The sequence below is a fragment of the Poecilia formosa genome, unplaced genomic scaffold, assembly GCF_000485575.1.
Source record: "Poecilia formosa unplaced genomic scaffold, Poecilia_formosa-5.1.2 Scaffold260, whole genome shotgun sequence".
NCBI lineage: Eukaryota > Metazoa > Chordata > Actinopteri > Cyprinodontiformes > Poeciliidae > Poecilia > Poecilia formosa.
This window is the reverse complement of record NW_006800199.1, coordinates 447,584-466,023: the sequence shown is the minus strand read 5'-3', so window position 1 is coordinate 466,023 and position 18,440 is coordinate 447,584. Positions and strand designations below refer to the sequence as shown.

Here is an 18,440-nt window from a genome sequence, read left to right as displayed (position 1 = left end):
CATTGCGACTCTGTGTTATAAATAGTCTGGAGCCTCCAGAGCAGGTGGAGTCACTGAAGTTCACAGGCTAAGGAGAAGTTTTGATTTCCTGCTCCTCAGAGATAATAGGAGTTTCTCTATTTGCATAAAGAAATTCAGGAGGAAGCTCAGAATATAAAACGCCTGGTCGCATCTGAAGGACAGAAGGCTCAAGAGAACAAGAGCCCGGCAAGTCTGGCAGAGAAAGCGGAAATCTGCATAAGCGGGAGAGGGAGTTGGGTTATTGGTGGGTTCGGATCTGGCTGAAGACCTCAGACTGCTCCTACGACTGTCTGATGTTAAATTGCTTCCTCTCGCTGCAAGACTTTTTCTCTCCAAATTTTCCAGCTCAAACTATAAACATTTAAAATTGATGAGACTTTCCTCAAGGGTTTCTCAAGCCGAAGTCCTGAGTGGAGAGTTTAAAAATGTATATAGCACACATGGATCCAGTGCAAGGGATAATTACACAACACTCTCCTCTTCTTACACACGCTTACCTTTTCTTTCATCTTCTCAATCTTCCTGGCGGAGCTGCGCCGCGGCTGGCGGTCTTCGTGGCGCAGGAGGTTGACGTTAAGATCTCCGGACTTGCTGAACTGCTTTTCCTCCTGCTTTTCTGCATCTTTCAGCTTGCTCTCAGCGCTGATGCTCTCTGTGTGGTACATGTGGTACGTCTTCATCACCTGGAGGCAGACAGAAAAAGACATTCTTCCAGTCCAGATGATCGTCCGCTCTCAAGTAAGAGATGTTGAAAATGACTCCACAATTCACCATTTTACAAAAAATAAAATAAAATAAATAAAAAACATGTATGTAAATACTTAGTGGTTGTGTGCCACTAAGTATCTTGAATTCAGATTGCACTAATCTAAGTATTTTAATCACCTTTTGAAGTTTTGTTTGGTTTTGTTGCCCAAATTCAGTTAAAACTCGCCAAAAACTGAGATCTTCAGTAGAGAAAAAACACAGAATGATGAATAAAATGCTTCTCTTACAAAGTTGTTTATGTTTTTAGATGAATCAAGAAATGTAGAATTGAAAAGTTTTTCAGCAATATTTGCCAACAGCGTGAGAAAAAGTGTCGTCTTGTATTTTTCCCTCGCGGGTGGAATATGTTGGGACCATTGCACACAAACTAACACAAGCTGACGTGGATTAATACATGTCACTCGAGCATTAAAACCGAAATTCACAACACACTAATATGTCCCTGTCCTCATTTACACATGAGCCACACTTGTGCAATGAATTGCAACAGTGTTATTGTTGGTTTGAAGCCTCCTTATCTTAGCCTGCGGCATGAATAAGAAAAAATAAATAAATCTTTAAAGGAAATATCATCTCTGTTCCAGAGTTCATGGTTTTGAGAGTCTACTTTGATTTTTGCCTTCTCGTTGATGCCTGGTGGATCCGTTTGAGACGTCAATATCCCAGAAAACACAGATGACTCAACCGGAGGATTATTTAATTGGATACAGGGTTGTTTACAGTTTTGTCCCACTTGTCAAATCTCCAATTTACCATCTCACCCCCAGCTCTTTTCTCACTTTTTGTAAGTGCTGATGTTGTTTTACATGTTTTGTTACTTTGATCTCTTCTAACACAAAATATACCTCTTCCTCAAGACTTAAAAAAGAAAAATCATCACTAGACTAGACAGAAGTGCCCTTAATACGTCTTAACCTGTCCCAGATGCTTCTGGAGAGACTCTCCTCTTCAATCTTTAAGCCTCATGAAGGAAAGTCCAGATGTGAGAGAGGCATCTTCCATCAGCTCCAGTGGACACAATTTACTATGAACACCTCAAGATGTTTCACAGTCAATATAAACAATCATCTAACAGCTGGATACCTTTCATCTGGAAGCTGCAGATACGTTTTTTTTTTTTGTTGTTTTTTTTGTTGGGTTACACAACTGTAATTTACCACTACTTCCTCTTTCATGTCAGTTGTGTATGAAAATGCAGCTTAAGGTCGATGACACTTCAGCACAGAGTTTTTACACATCCGATCAGTCAGGATACGTGATGTGATCTCAGTCAAAGCCAGACTGCGACTGATTTATTGGTAAGTCCAAAAGGTTTTCCAGTTAAGCATTGGCAAACATGTGCACTGCCAAAGGACTTTATGCAGTTGCATAACAACAACCTAAAAATGATGTTACTTAAGCCAATGTTATGCTCAGTCATAATAATTCAGGTGTAATAACCAAACAATTGAAACTGAAGAAATTATGTAAAACTATTTTTTTGCAGAATACAATTTATTAAAAGAGCTTTTTCCTTGGTGAAGAAAAAAATTGGACAGGGGTGTCCAATTTTTTTCTTCACCAAGGAAAATATTATCTTTCACAGAAAATGGTGAATATTACATACAGGTTTATCAGAGCAGCCACATATTTTTGTAACACTTTGCACAACATTTTGAGCGATATACATTGCTGTTGTAAGTTTGATTACGGTAAATTTTTCTAAAATTTGTTAAACCTCCAGTTGTCACTGAGTCTCTTATCTACAACACCCGCAGCAGTAAGACTGAGTAATTTGCAGCAATGTTTTTGCTTTAGCTGTCTCTACAAAAAGTGTGTGTGTGCTTGAGTCCTGTGACAACAGCCAAGGGCTACCTAGTCTCTAAGCTGTGATTTAAAAGACGGTGAAATAAAAGGCTGAAGATTTTCTTAATGTGCAAAGATTTTTTTCTTAAGCTAAAGCAAAAACCAAAGTGGATGTTCTAAAACATGCATTGCCCAGATTGGATAAAGTCACTAAATGTAAGGATATAATAATAACAACAACAACAACAAAACTATTAAAACTCTCTCTATAGATATAAAGGGCAATACAAAAGAGGACAAAATACTTTATTCAGAACCGCTTCAATACATCCACCATAGAAATTCATAGCCTGGTTAAAAATATGTTTTACTACAACATCTTATCTTCAAGTCATCTGCTGCAATTACATCACTATCCCTGCATAATGAGGTGTAAAAAGCTGCGGTAGAATGATGACCTAACCTGGGAATATGCTGCCTCTCACCTAATGGAGACTTAATGTTCATAACTTGGAAATAAACGACACTGTTAATTAATACACTGCAGTAAAAATATGCTTGCCTCCCTACACAGCTCATTTGTTTCTACCCGTTTTTGCCTTTTGACAATCTCAGAAGTTTGAGATTGTCAAACTAATTTTAGTATCAGATAACCAGAGTTAATTAAATAAACAATTTCGAAACGAAGGTTTTATTTATTAATGGTTAGGGTTGGTATGTATGTCTGTATGTACAGCAGCTCAGGGTTTCCCTCAGTGTATTATAAGCCTGGCGGGCCACCAGGCAAAGCAATGTTTGTTTATTTAAGTTTTTTAAAAATGTTTGCATTTTTAAGACTCTGTAGTTGGTGTTCAGATATGAATTTTCCAAAGTCCCTGTAACACATAATTATCAAGTGACATTTTCAAATTTCCTGTCAATTTTAAACATTTTTAACTCAAAAACACAGCGTGCCGCTGGATGTCATTGCTCAGTCCAAACCACCAGGCTTATCTAAGGGAAACCTTGGCAGCTTTAACACTTCTTAAAATTGTCTTCAGTGCAATCATTATAAATGATGTGTCTGTTCAATAATGGTAAAAAAAATCTCTATAAAAGTTGGACCAGTTCATGGAAGCAGACTGCATAAAACAATCTGCCTAACAGGCCTACCAGTTTCACCAAATTCACAGAAAATAAATGAAGCTCAGTGTAGCTTTACTGGACTGAAACAGAAACAATGAATGAGGAACATCACAAACCAAAAGAGTAAAGCTACATCAAAACCTGACGCTGCAGTTGTTGACAAAAGAACACCTGTATGTGAGACAGACGTGGAGATATGAGACACAAGGTGGCGGATCCGAGAGATAAGAGGAGCTGAGTCTTTATTGATCCCAGGAGGAAATGTTGTCGGCACGGCAGGATATTAATTCAGGTAGAAACCAGGAGAGCAATATTTCTCTGATCTCTGCTGATGACACCAGCAATAGGAAGTGCTGACTCATGACTTTCCCTCATTTTCTCAACTCAGAGCCAGTGCTAATATCAAGTTCAATGTTTCTTTTATTTCAGAGAAAAGTAAACAGCCACTGGGGTCGACATGTACATTACAGAAAGCCAATTCTCAAGGGTTTTTTTTCCAGTTTTATGATGCAAAGCATTAAGAGATACACGGATATTATAAAATAGAATAATGGATTAAGAAGTTCTTTGGAATGTAATTTGTTCAGCTAAATGGACTTCAGAGAAGTAAAGTGTGCAGACAAAATGAAGAACATGACCCAAAAACTTGGAAATACTTAACAACTCTGACTGAGAGTTTGACAAAAATGAAAAGACAGAAGACCATAAGCACAATCCCTTTGCACCAAGTGTAAAAAATGAAAAAAAAAAAAAAAAGTTTTAAAAAGTAGTTTGTGCAAAATGTCCTGGCTTCTGCACGGAAACAATTCATTTCAACGACAGACAGAGTTTGTTGATGTAGCGTTTCTTTCTCCATCTGAGCTGTAAAGTTTTACGTAACTCCCACAAAGTGTGTGTCACAATTAAAAGGAATGAGGCTCCATGAGGATGCTTAATTTTCTGCCAGATCTTAGCAGAGGCCAAGTAGATCTTTATAAGAGGGGCCATCTGAGTTTTATTACACTTTCTGAAGGAGGAAAATGGAGAATTTCGTAATTAAAATATATATATATACTGAGTGAGTAGTTTTTTTTACAAGTTCTCTACAACTTGTCTGAGCGGCCAACGTACAGCGAGCAGAGCAGCCTCGTACAATTAAAGTGACTAAAATAAGCTTGTTGAGAGCACACGCATCTGATATTCAAACCCACAGATGACTCGATCGGGGAAAGTTGCCAATGCTACCCTTTGATATTTTTGACTCTTATCACACTGCTAAGATGAATAAGTCACATAAGTCAGCTCTGCCCCGTCTTCTGTTTCACCTCAGGGGGCAGAAGATTGCTGAATTTGCTTGGAGCTCGTCCAGTTTTAGGCACTAAGCCTCTCTCAGTAAAAACCCATCAGAGCAGAAAAAGTGCCCTGTGCTCTTATCCTTGTGCTACAGTTAACATTGTGTGGATTCCCCTGCAGAAAACTCCACTGTTTGCATGCTAATGTTCAACGATGCTAGATTTGAGAACAGTGTCTCTGCAAAAATATGTAAGGCACTTCACATGATCTAACAAAACAATGTGATTTTTTTTTGTCTGTTGTAAAATGATGATATAATACCACAGAATGTTAGGCACTAAAATAAATAGAGAAAAAAAATATGTATATATCTGATCGCTCCTGTTAATGTTGTTGATAAACTATGGAGATCTGATATGTGACTATTTTTCTATGGTATTAAGACAATAAATTACCTATTGTATGAAAGATCCAGAAGTTAAATCTGTCAAGTAAATACAGATCTATCCGTAAAGTTATTTCACAGGCCCTCTGATGTAACACAGTAGTTACAGGATACAAGAGAGCAACTTGCAGCTGATAGAAGTTAAACATGTTACAAGGAAGAAGGGCAAAATACAAAGATGCATCTTTAAATTGACTGGTAAACCATACAAAAGCTCTCACATGCTATTCTAACAACACTACCGTGATTCCCAGGCCTGTTCTGTATGTGTTAGATGTGTCTCTGCTCCAGCACACCTGATTGAAATAACTGCATGACCTTCTCTCCATGCCATCAGTGCTGCTGAAACCTGCTAATCACCACTGCAAGGAGACAATTATAACATAAGGTGTCCAGAGTCAGACCTCAAGAACCTGCATATGTTTTTCTTCTCTCCCTGAAAACACCTGAATCAAAAGATGGATCAGTGATTGGGAACCACTGAGCGAGAAGAAGCACAAAAGGCGCTAGAAGTTTCTGGAACTATTATCTGCATGATCATATTGACTGTTCATCTAGGCTTTCATAGCTGACAGAAGTCACAAGATAACAGAAAGCTGAATTTATTGCAGCAATTTTCTTCTTTTGTGCATTTTGTCTGACATGGAGCATGCTGGATTTGGAAAATCTCAGGTAAATTACTTGTGAGCTCAGCGAATCCAGTAAATTCAAGTGTGATACCATGCGAGGATGCCACCAGTGCAATTAAATTTCCAACCGCAGATCACACTCAAAGTGAAAGGTCGTGGAAAACCACAGAGCAGGGTCAGCAGATGCTAAGGTATCAGTGTGAAGAGATTGAGAAATGTATGAAAGTTAAAAGACACAAACCTCTAATGCTTTGTATGAGCTTTAAATCAGTTTAAGAACGGTGTGCACAGAGATTCGGGTTCTATGGCCACATAGCTGCATCCAAACTTACAACATCAAGTGCAACGTAAAGCGTTGAATGCAGTGGTGTAAAGCAGGTCACAGTTGAACTCCATAGCAGTGGAGACAAGTTATCTGCAGTGTTGAATCATGTCTCTCCATCTGGCAATCCAAGATGAGACTGAAATGTGCAGTTGGGAGGAGAAGGGAAACTTGTCTGACTGCATTGCAGCAAGTCTCGTAGCAAGTATGGTGCAGAGTGGATTATGGTGTGGATTCATCCCCTTAGATCCAGTGAGAGGATCTAACACATCTGGTACTGCAGTTAGGTGATTTTAGGAAGACAAGGCATTGCAAATATTGCTATACTACCATGTTAATGTTCTAAAATGTCCTCTCTGCTCATTGTGATCACCAAGATTTGTATGGACAGTGAGAGTCCATCCAACAGGGCAAGCATTTATAGACGACCGGAGTTTTATTGTGAAATATCAGACTACATAACATTGCATCCAAGCAGCTCCTTGTTATTGACATTGCTATGATACAAGCAACACATATGATGTCAATAAGAGGAGGTAGTATTTCACAAAATCCATTAACTTTCTTCACATTTAGACCCACATAAATGGGCTTTAGATAGACGACAAGATAGCAAATGGTGTGGCAGCACGCGACCTGTGACTTCATGAAGGTGTTTCTTCAGCCCAGCATCCTGAAGTTGGTATGAGCTCATGGTCCATCCAGATGTGGATGTGATTACAGCTCACAAACTGTGCCACATGTTCCTTTAAGTCATTCACAACTACCTGATCCCTCTGCTGCTCTTCGTCATCGTCGTTCATCATCAGCTCGTTCTGTTGGTGTATGTTCTTAGTCATCCAGGAAATGGAAATCTTAACCGTTTAAATTGAAGGCAACCGGACTTCTTCTCATCAACTCAGTTGTACAAATCCAATACAGAAGAGATTTTAGTGAAACAAAATGGAAGGAAAAACTTCCTTGCTATATCAAAGTTTAATAATCAATTTGCTTAAAAATCAATGACCTACAACAACTTCTGCAACTATAATCAAGACAAAAGGCAGAAAGTTTTCAACAAAGTTAGCATTCTTACAGCAAAGCATGTGTTTGCTTTTTAGTTAAAGGATTTTCTAAAAGGCAACAAGAGCAATAGCATGATCGGCGGAGCCCTCAATAATGCACAGAAATATAAAGTACAGAAGTAAAAATGAAAAAAATAAAATGGAAAATAGGACAAGACGTCAGAAAGATCAAGTGAGGATGAAAAACTGCGCCCTGGTACGGCGATGAGATGAGGTGTGAGAGATCAATCTGAGGGAGATGCAGTCTATTACTCACAGTGTAAAGTTCATTTGTCACCTTCACCAGCTCCTCGTGCATCTGGATCCCAATTTCTTTGCTCTGGAAAACAACAAGACGGGAAAAAGGTTTGTCAGTCGTGACCTGATGGAACAAGCACACTCGACTGTCTCAAAGGTATGACTTCGGCGAGTCAAACGGCATTCACTACAGCAGGTTTAATGTCTGTAGCTAGATCAGAGAAGTCAACAATAATTCACTTGAGCAATGACTCAGCTCAGATTCTCCTTAAAAAACTGCGGCCTTGATCCGCAGGCAAGTCGACAACCATTCACATCTTGAAACGGGACCAGAACAAGTATCATCCTGACTTTATTAGGAAGCACTTTAGTGGCCTAAAAGGGACACGATGTTGGGTTATGTGATCATAGGCACCATTAGTGTGATTGTTCTTACTGCAATTTAAAAGCCTGACTCTCTTAACTCATGTTGAAAACTGAAGAATCAAGTACAGAACTGATAATAGCAGCTTATGAGGCAGCTCAAATCTGCATAGCATGTCGCAAAATCCAACGTTTGTGCGAATATATAACATGGGACTGAACTGATAGAAAAACATCCTCATCACGGAGCTCACATTGTGTTGCTAAGATCCCATCAAAGTTTGTTTTCCTCTGTTTCTTAGAGGAAAACAGAAATGGAACAAGATGAAAGCAAGATCAGAGACTATTGCAGGCGAAGCTGGAATAGTCTTTGCAGTCAGTTTGCAGGACGGTCTGACTGCAGACCCTACACTGAACTCAATGCAAAGAGGAGGAGGAGAAAGAGGAGGAGGAGGCGGAGGACGAAGAGCAGGAGGAGGAGGAGGAGGAGAGCTTTACTGACCATCCAAATGTCTAAATCCCCTTTAAAAACACCCAAACACAAACTCTTAAAAATAACAGTGGTCATAACTTTTGACACTCATCCACATTGACGTGCTAGCAATCAAACCACACAGCAAGTTTAGCGCTCTCCTGCTAGCTTGCTTGGTGGGAGATTTACCTGTCACATTGAAAATAGTAATAGTTTGTGTAGGAGCAATGGAAAGCCTTTATTTGACGTGTGAAAATGCACAAACAGCAGGACAGATCAGTGTGACTGTCAGACCTGACGAAAGCATCGCCTCTCCAAACATATCAAGAAAATCAGCTTGTTCTGATGTGATGTAAATTAGCTCTCTTATTTGGCACTGTTTAATAACCAACTTTTTTATTTTATTTTTTTACATGAAGTATATTTTAAAACACATACAGTGGAGACCACAGATAAAAACAACCAAAGGAAAGAACATAAATCATACTTGTCCATGTACTTTATTTATAAGCATTAATTTATGAGTAATCAGAAGGCATTTGTATACAAATTACAAATTGTTGCCCACTTTTTCCCCCAACCTCTTCTCACCACCAAACCTCCATTGCTTTGCACACTAAATCTTTCTTTAGATGAATTATAATTGTATTAGAGGACTCATTTCCACCTCTGCAAACAAAATTTATACTGAACAATAAAATACAAAATTACTTTGTTATGTTATGTTAAGAAATCTTTCAAATTCCATAAATAATTTTAAAGCATAACCGCAAAACCATTTTCAGCAGTCAAAGCCATGACTAAATGCATTCACTGAGCAATGCTTTTTAATTTTTACACAAGGGAAACAGGAATCTGTTGTAAAAACAGATGAGTAATACCTGCCCAAACCACAACCAGAGAGATACATTCAAAAGAAGGTGAAAGTTGTTCACACCTGGCTTGGAAACAACTGAAGCTGCTAGGTCTGAAATTAGCAAGATCCTTATTTTAACGTGCACATGAAATTTGTGTAAAAAAAAAACAAAAAAAAAAACAGTGGTTGCAGAATTGGGCAATGTATCTGGAGTGCAAGCATTAAGCTGTGTTCAAGTAAGCTTTTCTGAACTCGATAAACATGATGCATCCTCTGAGGGCGCGAGCAGCTGGTGAGCAGCATCTGTATGCATCAATGGCTCTGAGCTGGGACAGACTGCAGCATGCACTGCAGAGGTTTATGAGCAGGGAGGGTTCACGCTGCAAGCCAACAACCATGATGCAACACACACTTAGAGCCGCGACAGGTGGGATGTAATAACCTGCAAACGCATATTTTTTATTAGAGGCGTAATCTGACGTGTAGCTGCACAGAAGCTTCACATTGTATTATCTTTTAAATTTTTGTAAGTGAGACAAAAGAAGCAAACAGGTGCGACATAAAGCCTTCACAACTGTGATCAAAGGCACAGTTAGCCAATAAAATTAGAAAATTAAAAACACCTCTGTGAATTCCCCGTAAGATTTAATCTGATTCAAACTAGGGTTTTGGATAATTACAAACTGAACTAGTGACAGTAAAATAAGGCAACTGATTAAAAAGTGGATACCAGGTTGCAACAACTGGAGTCAATCATCTACAAAAAGTCAGAAAATCCTTTCTTTCCTTCTTTATTTCCTTCTTTCTTTCTTTCTTTCTTTCTTTCTTTCCTTCTTTCTTTCTTTCTTTCTTTCTTTCTTTCTTTCTTTCTTTCTTTCCTTCTTTCCTTATTTCTTTCTTTATTTCTTTATTTCTTTTTTTAATGACTACAGGCTAGTTTACGATTGTGTTTCAAGGCGACAATTATTAATGTTTATGTATAACAAAATGTTTTCAGAGTGGTTTATCTTCATGGACAGAATCAGAAAATAACAAGCAGAAAAACAGTAAAATCAAAAACTTTCAGTTATAAGAAAAACACATTTCCTAAACTCAATATAGTCAATTATTTGTTTTTTAAACAATTATTTTAATTGTTTAAAATATATTTAAACAATCTTTTATTGCTTAATTATACATTGTGGAAAAACAGTTCTTTTCACAGAGAAAAAATTAGTTTTTCTCTGTGATTTTTGTACAGTAAAGCTGTGCGATCTTGCTGATTTAAAAATGCAGATTTTGTTTACTTGGCAAAAACGATTTACTGTTCACCTTAAACACATCATAAAAATGTTTTTCATAACCAAACTGTTCTTTTAGTTTGAATAAAACCAGAATGTAATTATTTGGCCTAAACTCAAAGCTTTATTAACCTGACAGGCACTGCTAATCACCTGGCTAACACCGTCCCTACAGTGAAGAGTAGTGGTGGCAGCATCATACTGTGGGGTTGATTTTCTGCATCAGGAACGTCATGACTAGTCTCCATAAAAAACATAAATAAAAGTAAAACTTATTTTTAAAACAGTTCTCTAAAGAACTGTTTTGCTGGATATTTCCAGAATATTATAAGTAGATTTTTAAAAAGAAAATCCCAAGTCTATTTTGCAATAAGCCTGTAGTTAAACAAAAAAAAAAAAAAGAAAGAAAGAAAGACAAAGGACTGTTGTGTGAACAGTTTCCAGGGTCATTAACCTTAGTACCCAGTTTGGGACCAAAATGGTTAATGGCAATGAAAACTAAATGTTTGTTTAAAGTTATTTATTTTTGTGTAATATATCTGCCAACTATAGCTGCAGCCGAGCCACCCATTCACCCTCTCATATGTGGAAACAGATGTCTACACCTGGTTTGGTTTTTCTTCCTTTTCAGGTCTGGAAAGGTGTCGACACACATATCTGAGTTTTAACCTACAGGAAAGCCCGCAAGGTGAAAACATCATTCTGGTGTTTGGATAAGACTCAAGTTATTCCTGCTATGTGCTGACGGTCAGCCAGATGTTGCTCACACTCAGAGGGGACGTAGAGCTTATGATGATAAGGAAGAACTTTTTTTTGTATCCCTAAACGGCTTTTAAGGCTCTATATAGACCATGAAAACATCAGGTAGGTTACAAACACTGGACATGTTCACTGTCAGTCTCCAAAGCCAAACATACATCAACAAAACCAGACAAAAACAAATTTTACAGTACACACTTTAAATGTCTGCAAATGGGTTTAAGTGTCACAAAAACTCACTCAGCTACACATGAGCCAGCATCTGTGTGTAGAATATTCAAATAATAGGCACATGAACAGCATGACATTGAGGACAACAGTTTCTAAAAGCAAATGCTCAAAGTTAACTAGCTGTGCTTCATGTCTTCTTTTGTAGTCAAACATGTTTGTGCCCTTGCAGCACACTAAGATCAATGAGGTGACGGTTTCACTGACCTTCTTGAACAGGCGGATGACGTCCTCGCTGATCTGAGCCAAGCGCACGATGACGTTGTTGGTGTAGATGTCGCTCAGGGTGGCATGGTCTCGGCTCTCGCGCCTTGTCTGGTTCAGCAACAGATACCAGCAGTTTACGGAGGACAGCAAGTGCTGGTCTTTCCTGGAGTGATAACAACAGCAATACACGGGTGTCAGCGTATCCATAAGAATGAAACCCGGAGCGACTAAGTGAACCTTAGTGGGATAACCTCAACTTTAAGGAATGTTTTCCCTTTTCAACAAACTGCATCATGGTAAGCAAAGGATACATTTTTAATGCTGGTGACCGTAATAATCCAGAGAGTCAAGAGCATTATTGCTGCATAATCAGTTTGCCTTGGGTGGTTTCAAATAGAGGGAGCAAGGTGCATTTATATCTATCCACACAGATGCAAACACGTGACCAATTCAGACCTGTCTCATCCACATAGGGGTCTTAATCAATCAAACAACACTGGGGGAGGGGCACAGACAAAACAGAGCAGGGGGGAAATGAGAGTGAAGGAGGAAGAGAACCAGGACTGGGTGGGGAATTGGGTTTTACTGTGACGAGAAACGGATAAGCACCACCAACATCAAAGGCATCCTCTGCAGAGAGCTTTCATGATGCTGATCACATTGAATGAAGCTGATAAGTGGCAAATATAGTGGGTTCATTTTTATACCTAAGTGAGCAAAGATACAAAAACCATATCATCACACAGATCACACACATCACACATCACACAGAAAACACAGATCAGGGTTTTTCTTTTTGGCGATTTTACATTTTCATTAAGTGGTTTTGAGCTCTTAGACAGCTGAATCGTTTAAAAACAGATGCTGTTGTTGTGGCCTCAGTGATACCACACATATGGATAATAGCAATGCATGATGGGTAGAATCCTAGGTCTATTTTTGCCATATCGTTAAAAGCCACATGCATATATTTATACTTAATTTTCACAATTAATTGAACCTACAATTGTGTTGAATGTCTGTTTTATAATATATTTGCGACCAATGACAAAAAAAAAACAACAAAAAAAACATTTTAACTTTTCTGCAAAATTCAGCAACTGCACAGTTCTTGTTAAGTAGTAGAAGACAGCTGGTATTTCAAAAGACCAGAAGAAATCTTATGTTTTTTGAACAATAGCAATATTTGTTGTTAATCTGTTGCTAAGAGACGAGCGCATTTTCTAGTAATGAACTGCCACGAAGTATAAATCAGATTTTTACTTTTGTGTTGAATATCTGTTTTATAATTACCAACAATGACAAAAAAAAAAAAACTTTTCACTTTCCTGCAAAATTAGTAGAAGATCAGAAGAAATGTTATGTTTTTTGAAAAATAATATTTGTTGTTAATCTGTTGCTAAGAGACGAGCGCATTTTCTGGTAACTAAGTGCCAGGAAGTAAACATTTGATTTTTACTTTTGCAAAATTTACCAACTGCACAGTTCTTGTTAGGTAATATAATATTAGTAGTATTTCAAAAGAGCAGAAGAAATCTTATGGGGGTTTTTAACAATAACAATATTTGTTGTGAATAGGTTGCTAGGAGATGATGAACCAGAGAGATGCTGAACCAGAAAAAATCAGTAAACATCTGACTTTTACTTTTTTTAAAGTAAAAATCAGAAGGCAATGCTTTAACATTAACACAAACAGCAGTGAACTTCTCCCCACTAACAGTAGCCTTTTCCATAAAATAAGCTTTTTAGCTTTTTTTGTATTCATTAGCCATGTTTAGCACACTGAATGGAGGAAGTCAATGTAAGACAACATGCTAGCGATATTCCACATGCCACTGGAAGTATTTAGGCTACCATTAGCATTTTGGCTAATTTTATCTAATGTGCTAATTTTAACATACTGCATGGAGTAAATCCATATTACTCAACATGCTTGTGACTCTCCACATGCTATTGAGTACATTGTAGCTTACTTTAGCATTGATGCTAATTTTTAGCATCAGAAAGCTGGGTTCCAACTGATGGGCACACTTTGGCAGGCCCTAAAGTGTGCCTTTACACTTCTTCAGAAATGTTCTAGTTTGTTGTTGCTCCTCCTGCTTCAATCTCTTAAAAACACAAGAAGATGTGTGTATCAATTAAAGTACCATCATGAGCTTATTAGCTGTTCAATACAAGTTTTCCTTTACACTAAGTGCAGGTTGTCTCTAAAAGAGGCATTGATTTATCCTTTAGGATGCTGCTCTTTTATCAAACATCTATGGTAAAGTTATGTAAATAATATATAACGGTATTTATCTAGCATTTACAAACCACTTATCCAATATTTCAAAGACACTATGTGTGTCTTTAATGATGTGCCTATTAATACTTAGTAAAAACAAACAAAGAAAAAGACAAGTGAGTATAAAAACAGAAACATATTCAATGTGGTGGTTGAATGAGAATAAAGTTGAGGAATGAGAAACCCTGAAATGTGAAGAGTGCAAATGCTTCATATGGAGGACAAAAGCTGTGAAGACTTGAAAGAAACAGAGGACACAAAATCTGTTGTTCCCTCGCTGCTGCCCTCATTTCACAGAAACGAGGAGCAGAGGGCCGTTAATTAGGCCGGAGTGCTTCACCAGCAGCGTCTCTGGGAGCCGAGTCTGTTAACACTGTACTAATTGTAGCTCTTTGGCTTGTTTTATGGCACTGACACAGACCAGTTTCTATGTCTTCAGGGGACTGTCAATCACAAAAGACAACCTGCACCACAAATTATTTTCTTTGTGCTTCCCTCCATCTTCCTACAAAGGACCTGCAGATTGCATGGCGCCCTCTGATAACCAAGATATATCACTAACAAGTAGAAAAGGCCAAACGCTGAGCTGAAAGGTTTCCGTTAAAGTTTGGGGTGAAAAAGGAAGTTACACACAGTCTTTTTGCTTCCACTGCATCGTTCTCACCCAATGGTAATTGACCACAGTGTCTTGCAAAACTATTTATATCCCTTGAACTTTTTCCCATTTTGTCATGTAACGAGTAACTTGGGGAGTTTTCACACCTCATAGTCTGGGAAACTCAGTTCAATTGGGGACCAAAATTACAACATTTGTTACATTTTCAGCTGCTGCTGTTCACTTTCCCACTGCACTGTGTCAAACGAGCCAAAGCCTTTGAAAAACCTGTTTACCTCCTTGTCTGTGAAGGCGCTGCACGAAGACCCACTGGAGAAAACATGAAAACCGCAAAAAAAAAAAAAAAGACAAGGAGCGCAACTTCCTTCTTCTACAAATCTAAACCAAAATGAAGTGGCATCAGATTTTAGTGGTTGTAGGATTTCTCTACTATCTTTGGTAAAAGACCACAATCTATTTCTCCTCTTAGTGCTAGACACATGTTTTGGTTGTATTTATCCAGAAACCCTGCACTGTAGTCACTTCCTGTTTTTGGAGCGCTCTCCGGTCCGCCTGGCATTCACACGAGCATTCAACTCTGGTTGAAGTGAGCCAGAGTTCACTTCAACCCAACAGAGACATAGCTTTTTAGGCGGACCAAAGTTCACCGTTTTGGTGCTCACACCTCCCCAAACGAACGGGCTTTCTAGGCAAACAAACTAGAGGTCGATTAAAGCGGACTAAACAGGGCTGGGATTTTATCTGATACAGCTGAGCTGTGAAGGGTTCGCAGATTTAGCAGAGAACATTAGAAATGTTTGCTGTGTTCCTCAGTCCAGGGGAAAACATGTGTAAAGCAGAGTTAGGTTTTTAAAACAATATGCCAAGCTTTAAACATCTGACACAAAACCATTCAGTTTGACAATGTCACAAATCGCCAAGCCATGAAACTCTATGTGACAAAGCAATAATACTTTGATCAACATAGAACGATTCATAAATGCTTACATTTTCTGGATGAGGACTAAACTCTAAAGTTGAAACACATTCCAATAATCCCTCCACACAATGATAAACAAAACAGAAGTTTTCCCTCATACTGCACGCAACCAACATCAGTGAGAGTCATAAAACAGGGTCATTGCTTTACTTATAATTGTACTGAATTCCACCATCCAGTCCCTCAGAGCCTGTGATGCGTCTGAGCCAGGATTTCCAGAAGGAAGTCTGTATTTATCAACTCAGGACTCCGCTCTGTGCAGCCTTTAATCTCTTCCACACTGCCTCGCTTCCACTTCTCCATAAAACAGTCAAAGAAAAAGGGAGAAAAAGAGACAAATAGCTTCAAAAGACAAGGAGGAGGCACATGCTCGAGCTTTGGGAATAAAGTTCACTTTGGCTCCATTTTATGCGTTCTTTGTTATTCTACATTGACACACCAGTCACCATTTCAGTCTTTTCTATTAAGAGTTTCATGATTTGACATCGCACAGCTGTACAGACATGCAGGCCAAAGCAGGGCACCATCGGTGAAGACGAGATGGGGATTTGAAAAGATACAAAAAAGCACAAAACAAGCTCTGCAAACCAGCTGATCTATTCATCGTCTGTGAGCTGACATCTGCCAGCTGGGCTCGTCAACCTGACAAGAGCCGATCGAGCACCGGCTCCTCTGTTCAAACAAACAAAGCCTGGTGAGATATAGCTCAACCTCTTACCCTCTGCCCTGCAGGCCACCAGAAAGGAGACGTACTTCAAGAACATAGTTGCACTCAGTGGGTATAAAGCTGTACAAGCAGCTCAGTGTTGGTGTTTGAAGCACCATCCAACAGCAGCAAACGTCATTCTACAATGTTACAGCGTAACTAACGGGGATAACAGCTCCATGAAGCTCTTCAAACCATTTCCTGGTAAATACGACGTACAGAGAAACATCAATTCGGTGGGAAAAGGACCACATACCAGAAAAGAAACAACCAAAAGCCAAAAATTCAATATAAGTTTTTATTCACTTATCATCACAGACATGAAAGCCACATTAAACTGGTGCTTTTAATTATGCTATTGAAGCCTTAATTTTCTGGGTAGTAATTTGGATGTTTAATATTTTTGTGAAACAAGCACTGGGTGAACAATTTGGATTTATTGAGCAGTCTCGATTTCGCATGCATACATATATGCTAAAATATATAGCTATACCCCTAAAGGTATTCAACTGAGTGTCTCTTATGCATTTGTAGCCATTAACAACCTTCTGGAATAGGTGGATAGGTGCCCACTCTCATCAGAAGAATAGGCAGAGTTAGGACATAGCTTTTAATCATAGTCTGCAAAGTTTCAACAAGGTTAGTTTACTTTTTTCCTGCTTTTTCTGCTCCAAAATGTTTACATGTTTTGGATCATTGTCAATTAGAGCCCCTAATTGTGCCCAAATTTCCCTTTCCGGGGAGGAGGGCGTCAGAAAGGTGGTTCGCCCAGGCCCTTCTCCAAAAACTTCCTCTTCATGCTTGATTGAACTGTGTACCTTCCTACATAGCAAAACTAAAAGACTTCTGCAGAAAAGTTTAGGGTTACATGAGACAAGCATTGAGCGACCTGACCACAATCACAAGAACTGTGTTCAAAAAAGTCAAGAAGAGACTTTAAGACACAAGAACATTGTGCAAACTGTTAAACATGGTGTTGGTAGGATTATGCTTAGTCTTTCCATCTACCAGTGGGTGAAATAATGAAGAAAGATGTCACTGCTCCCAAGTTCTTCAACTTCATCATCTGCATCAACAGTTAAACAAAACATCTTTGACATATTTGGGTTTACTTTGGAGCCACCAGTTTAAATGAATTCTACTAGTTCTACCAAAAGAGTGGTCAAAATCCTTGAAGAACTAACTTTATGTAGGTATATGAACCTTAAATGTATATTTATAACTCTTTGCAAATTAGGGAAAACCAACAACATAATCAGACTTGTGCACCGAGTTTTTTATTTTATTTTTGAAGGCATATCACGTGCTGCATTTTCACAACTCTGCCTTGTTTACACACTGAAAACTATGGATTCAGCTATAGAAAACAAAAACCGTCGCACAGGGCCGCACGTTCTCCTGAAGTATTAGGTTTCATTGTTGCAAGTGAGGCTAAGTGGGATAGAGCAAAATGATTCCTGGCTGGTTTTGCTGCGGTGTGGCTATGACTGCAGTAGCTGTAAATCACAAGAAGCTACAGCTTGCTAATGAATCAGCAGGGGAAAGGCTTCAGCCAACACACTGTAGGCCTGGATCCAGGACATACGCAAGTCCATCCTGGTTGGGATGACTCCGCTGTGCTGTTTTATTGTTTTGTCCCCTTAAAAACATTTAATTACTGAGCATAAAAACACAGCTACACGCATAAAATAGGATGTAATGACAGCCACTGTACGAGGAAGGCTGTGGCCAAAACAATTTTCCCGTTAATGTACATGGAGACGGAGATAAAGCTTTATTAAAAAGCAGTAAATTCAAAGCAAAACTCTGAAAATTAAAATGTCAGAATTTAAGGCTTTGCATTTCTTTCCGATGATACATACGGCTTGTTTTGGGTTTTCTGCCAGTTCTGATTGGACAAACACAAGTGGTTTTCAAGTCTGGGCTTGTGATTATCCTAACTACTCCTAAGTAGAAAGAAAACCACAGCAAAGGGTGTGTCACAGCTGATTGCAAGCATCGAGAGTCCACACAAGGTGAAAC

The 18,440-nt window shown here is 38.6% G+C and overlaps 1 protein-coding gene across 2 annotated transcripts in view; it reads right to left on the bottom strand.

Moving 5' to 3' along the window:
* Positions 1-18,440, bottom strand: part of srgap3 (SLIT-ROBO Rho GTPase activating protein 3) — a 59,012-nt gene that overhangs the window by 18,108 nt on the left and 22,464 nt on the right. For both annotated transcript variants that reach the window (XM_007570408.2, XM_007570410.2), the window contains exons 3-5: positions 11,834-11,996; positions 7,688-7,750; positions 519-704 (exon numbers count right to left, since the gene is read on the bottom strand). In XM_007570408.2, coding sequence (XP_007570470.1) covers positions 519-704; positions 7,688-7,750; positions 11,834-11,996 — 412 coding nt within the window. The remainder of the gene's footprint in view (positions 1-518; positions 705-7,687; positions 7,751-11,833; positions 11,997-18,440) is intronic.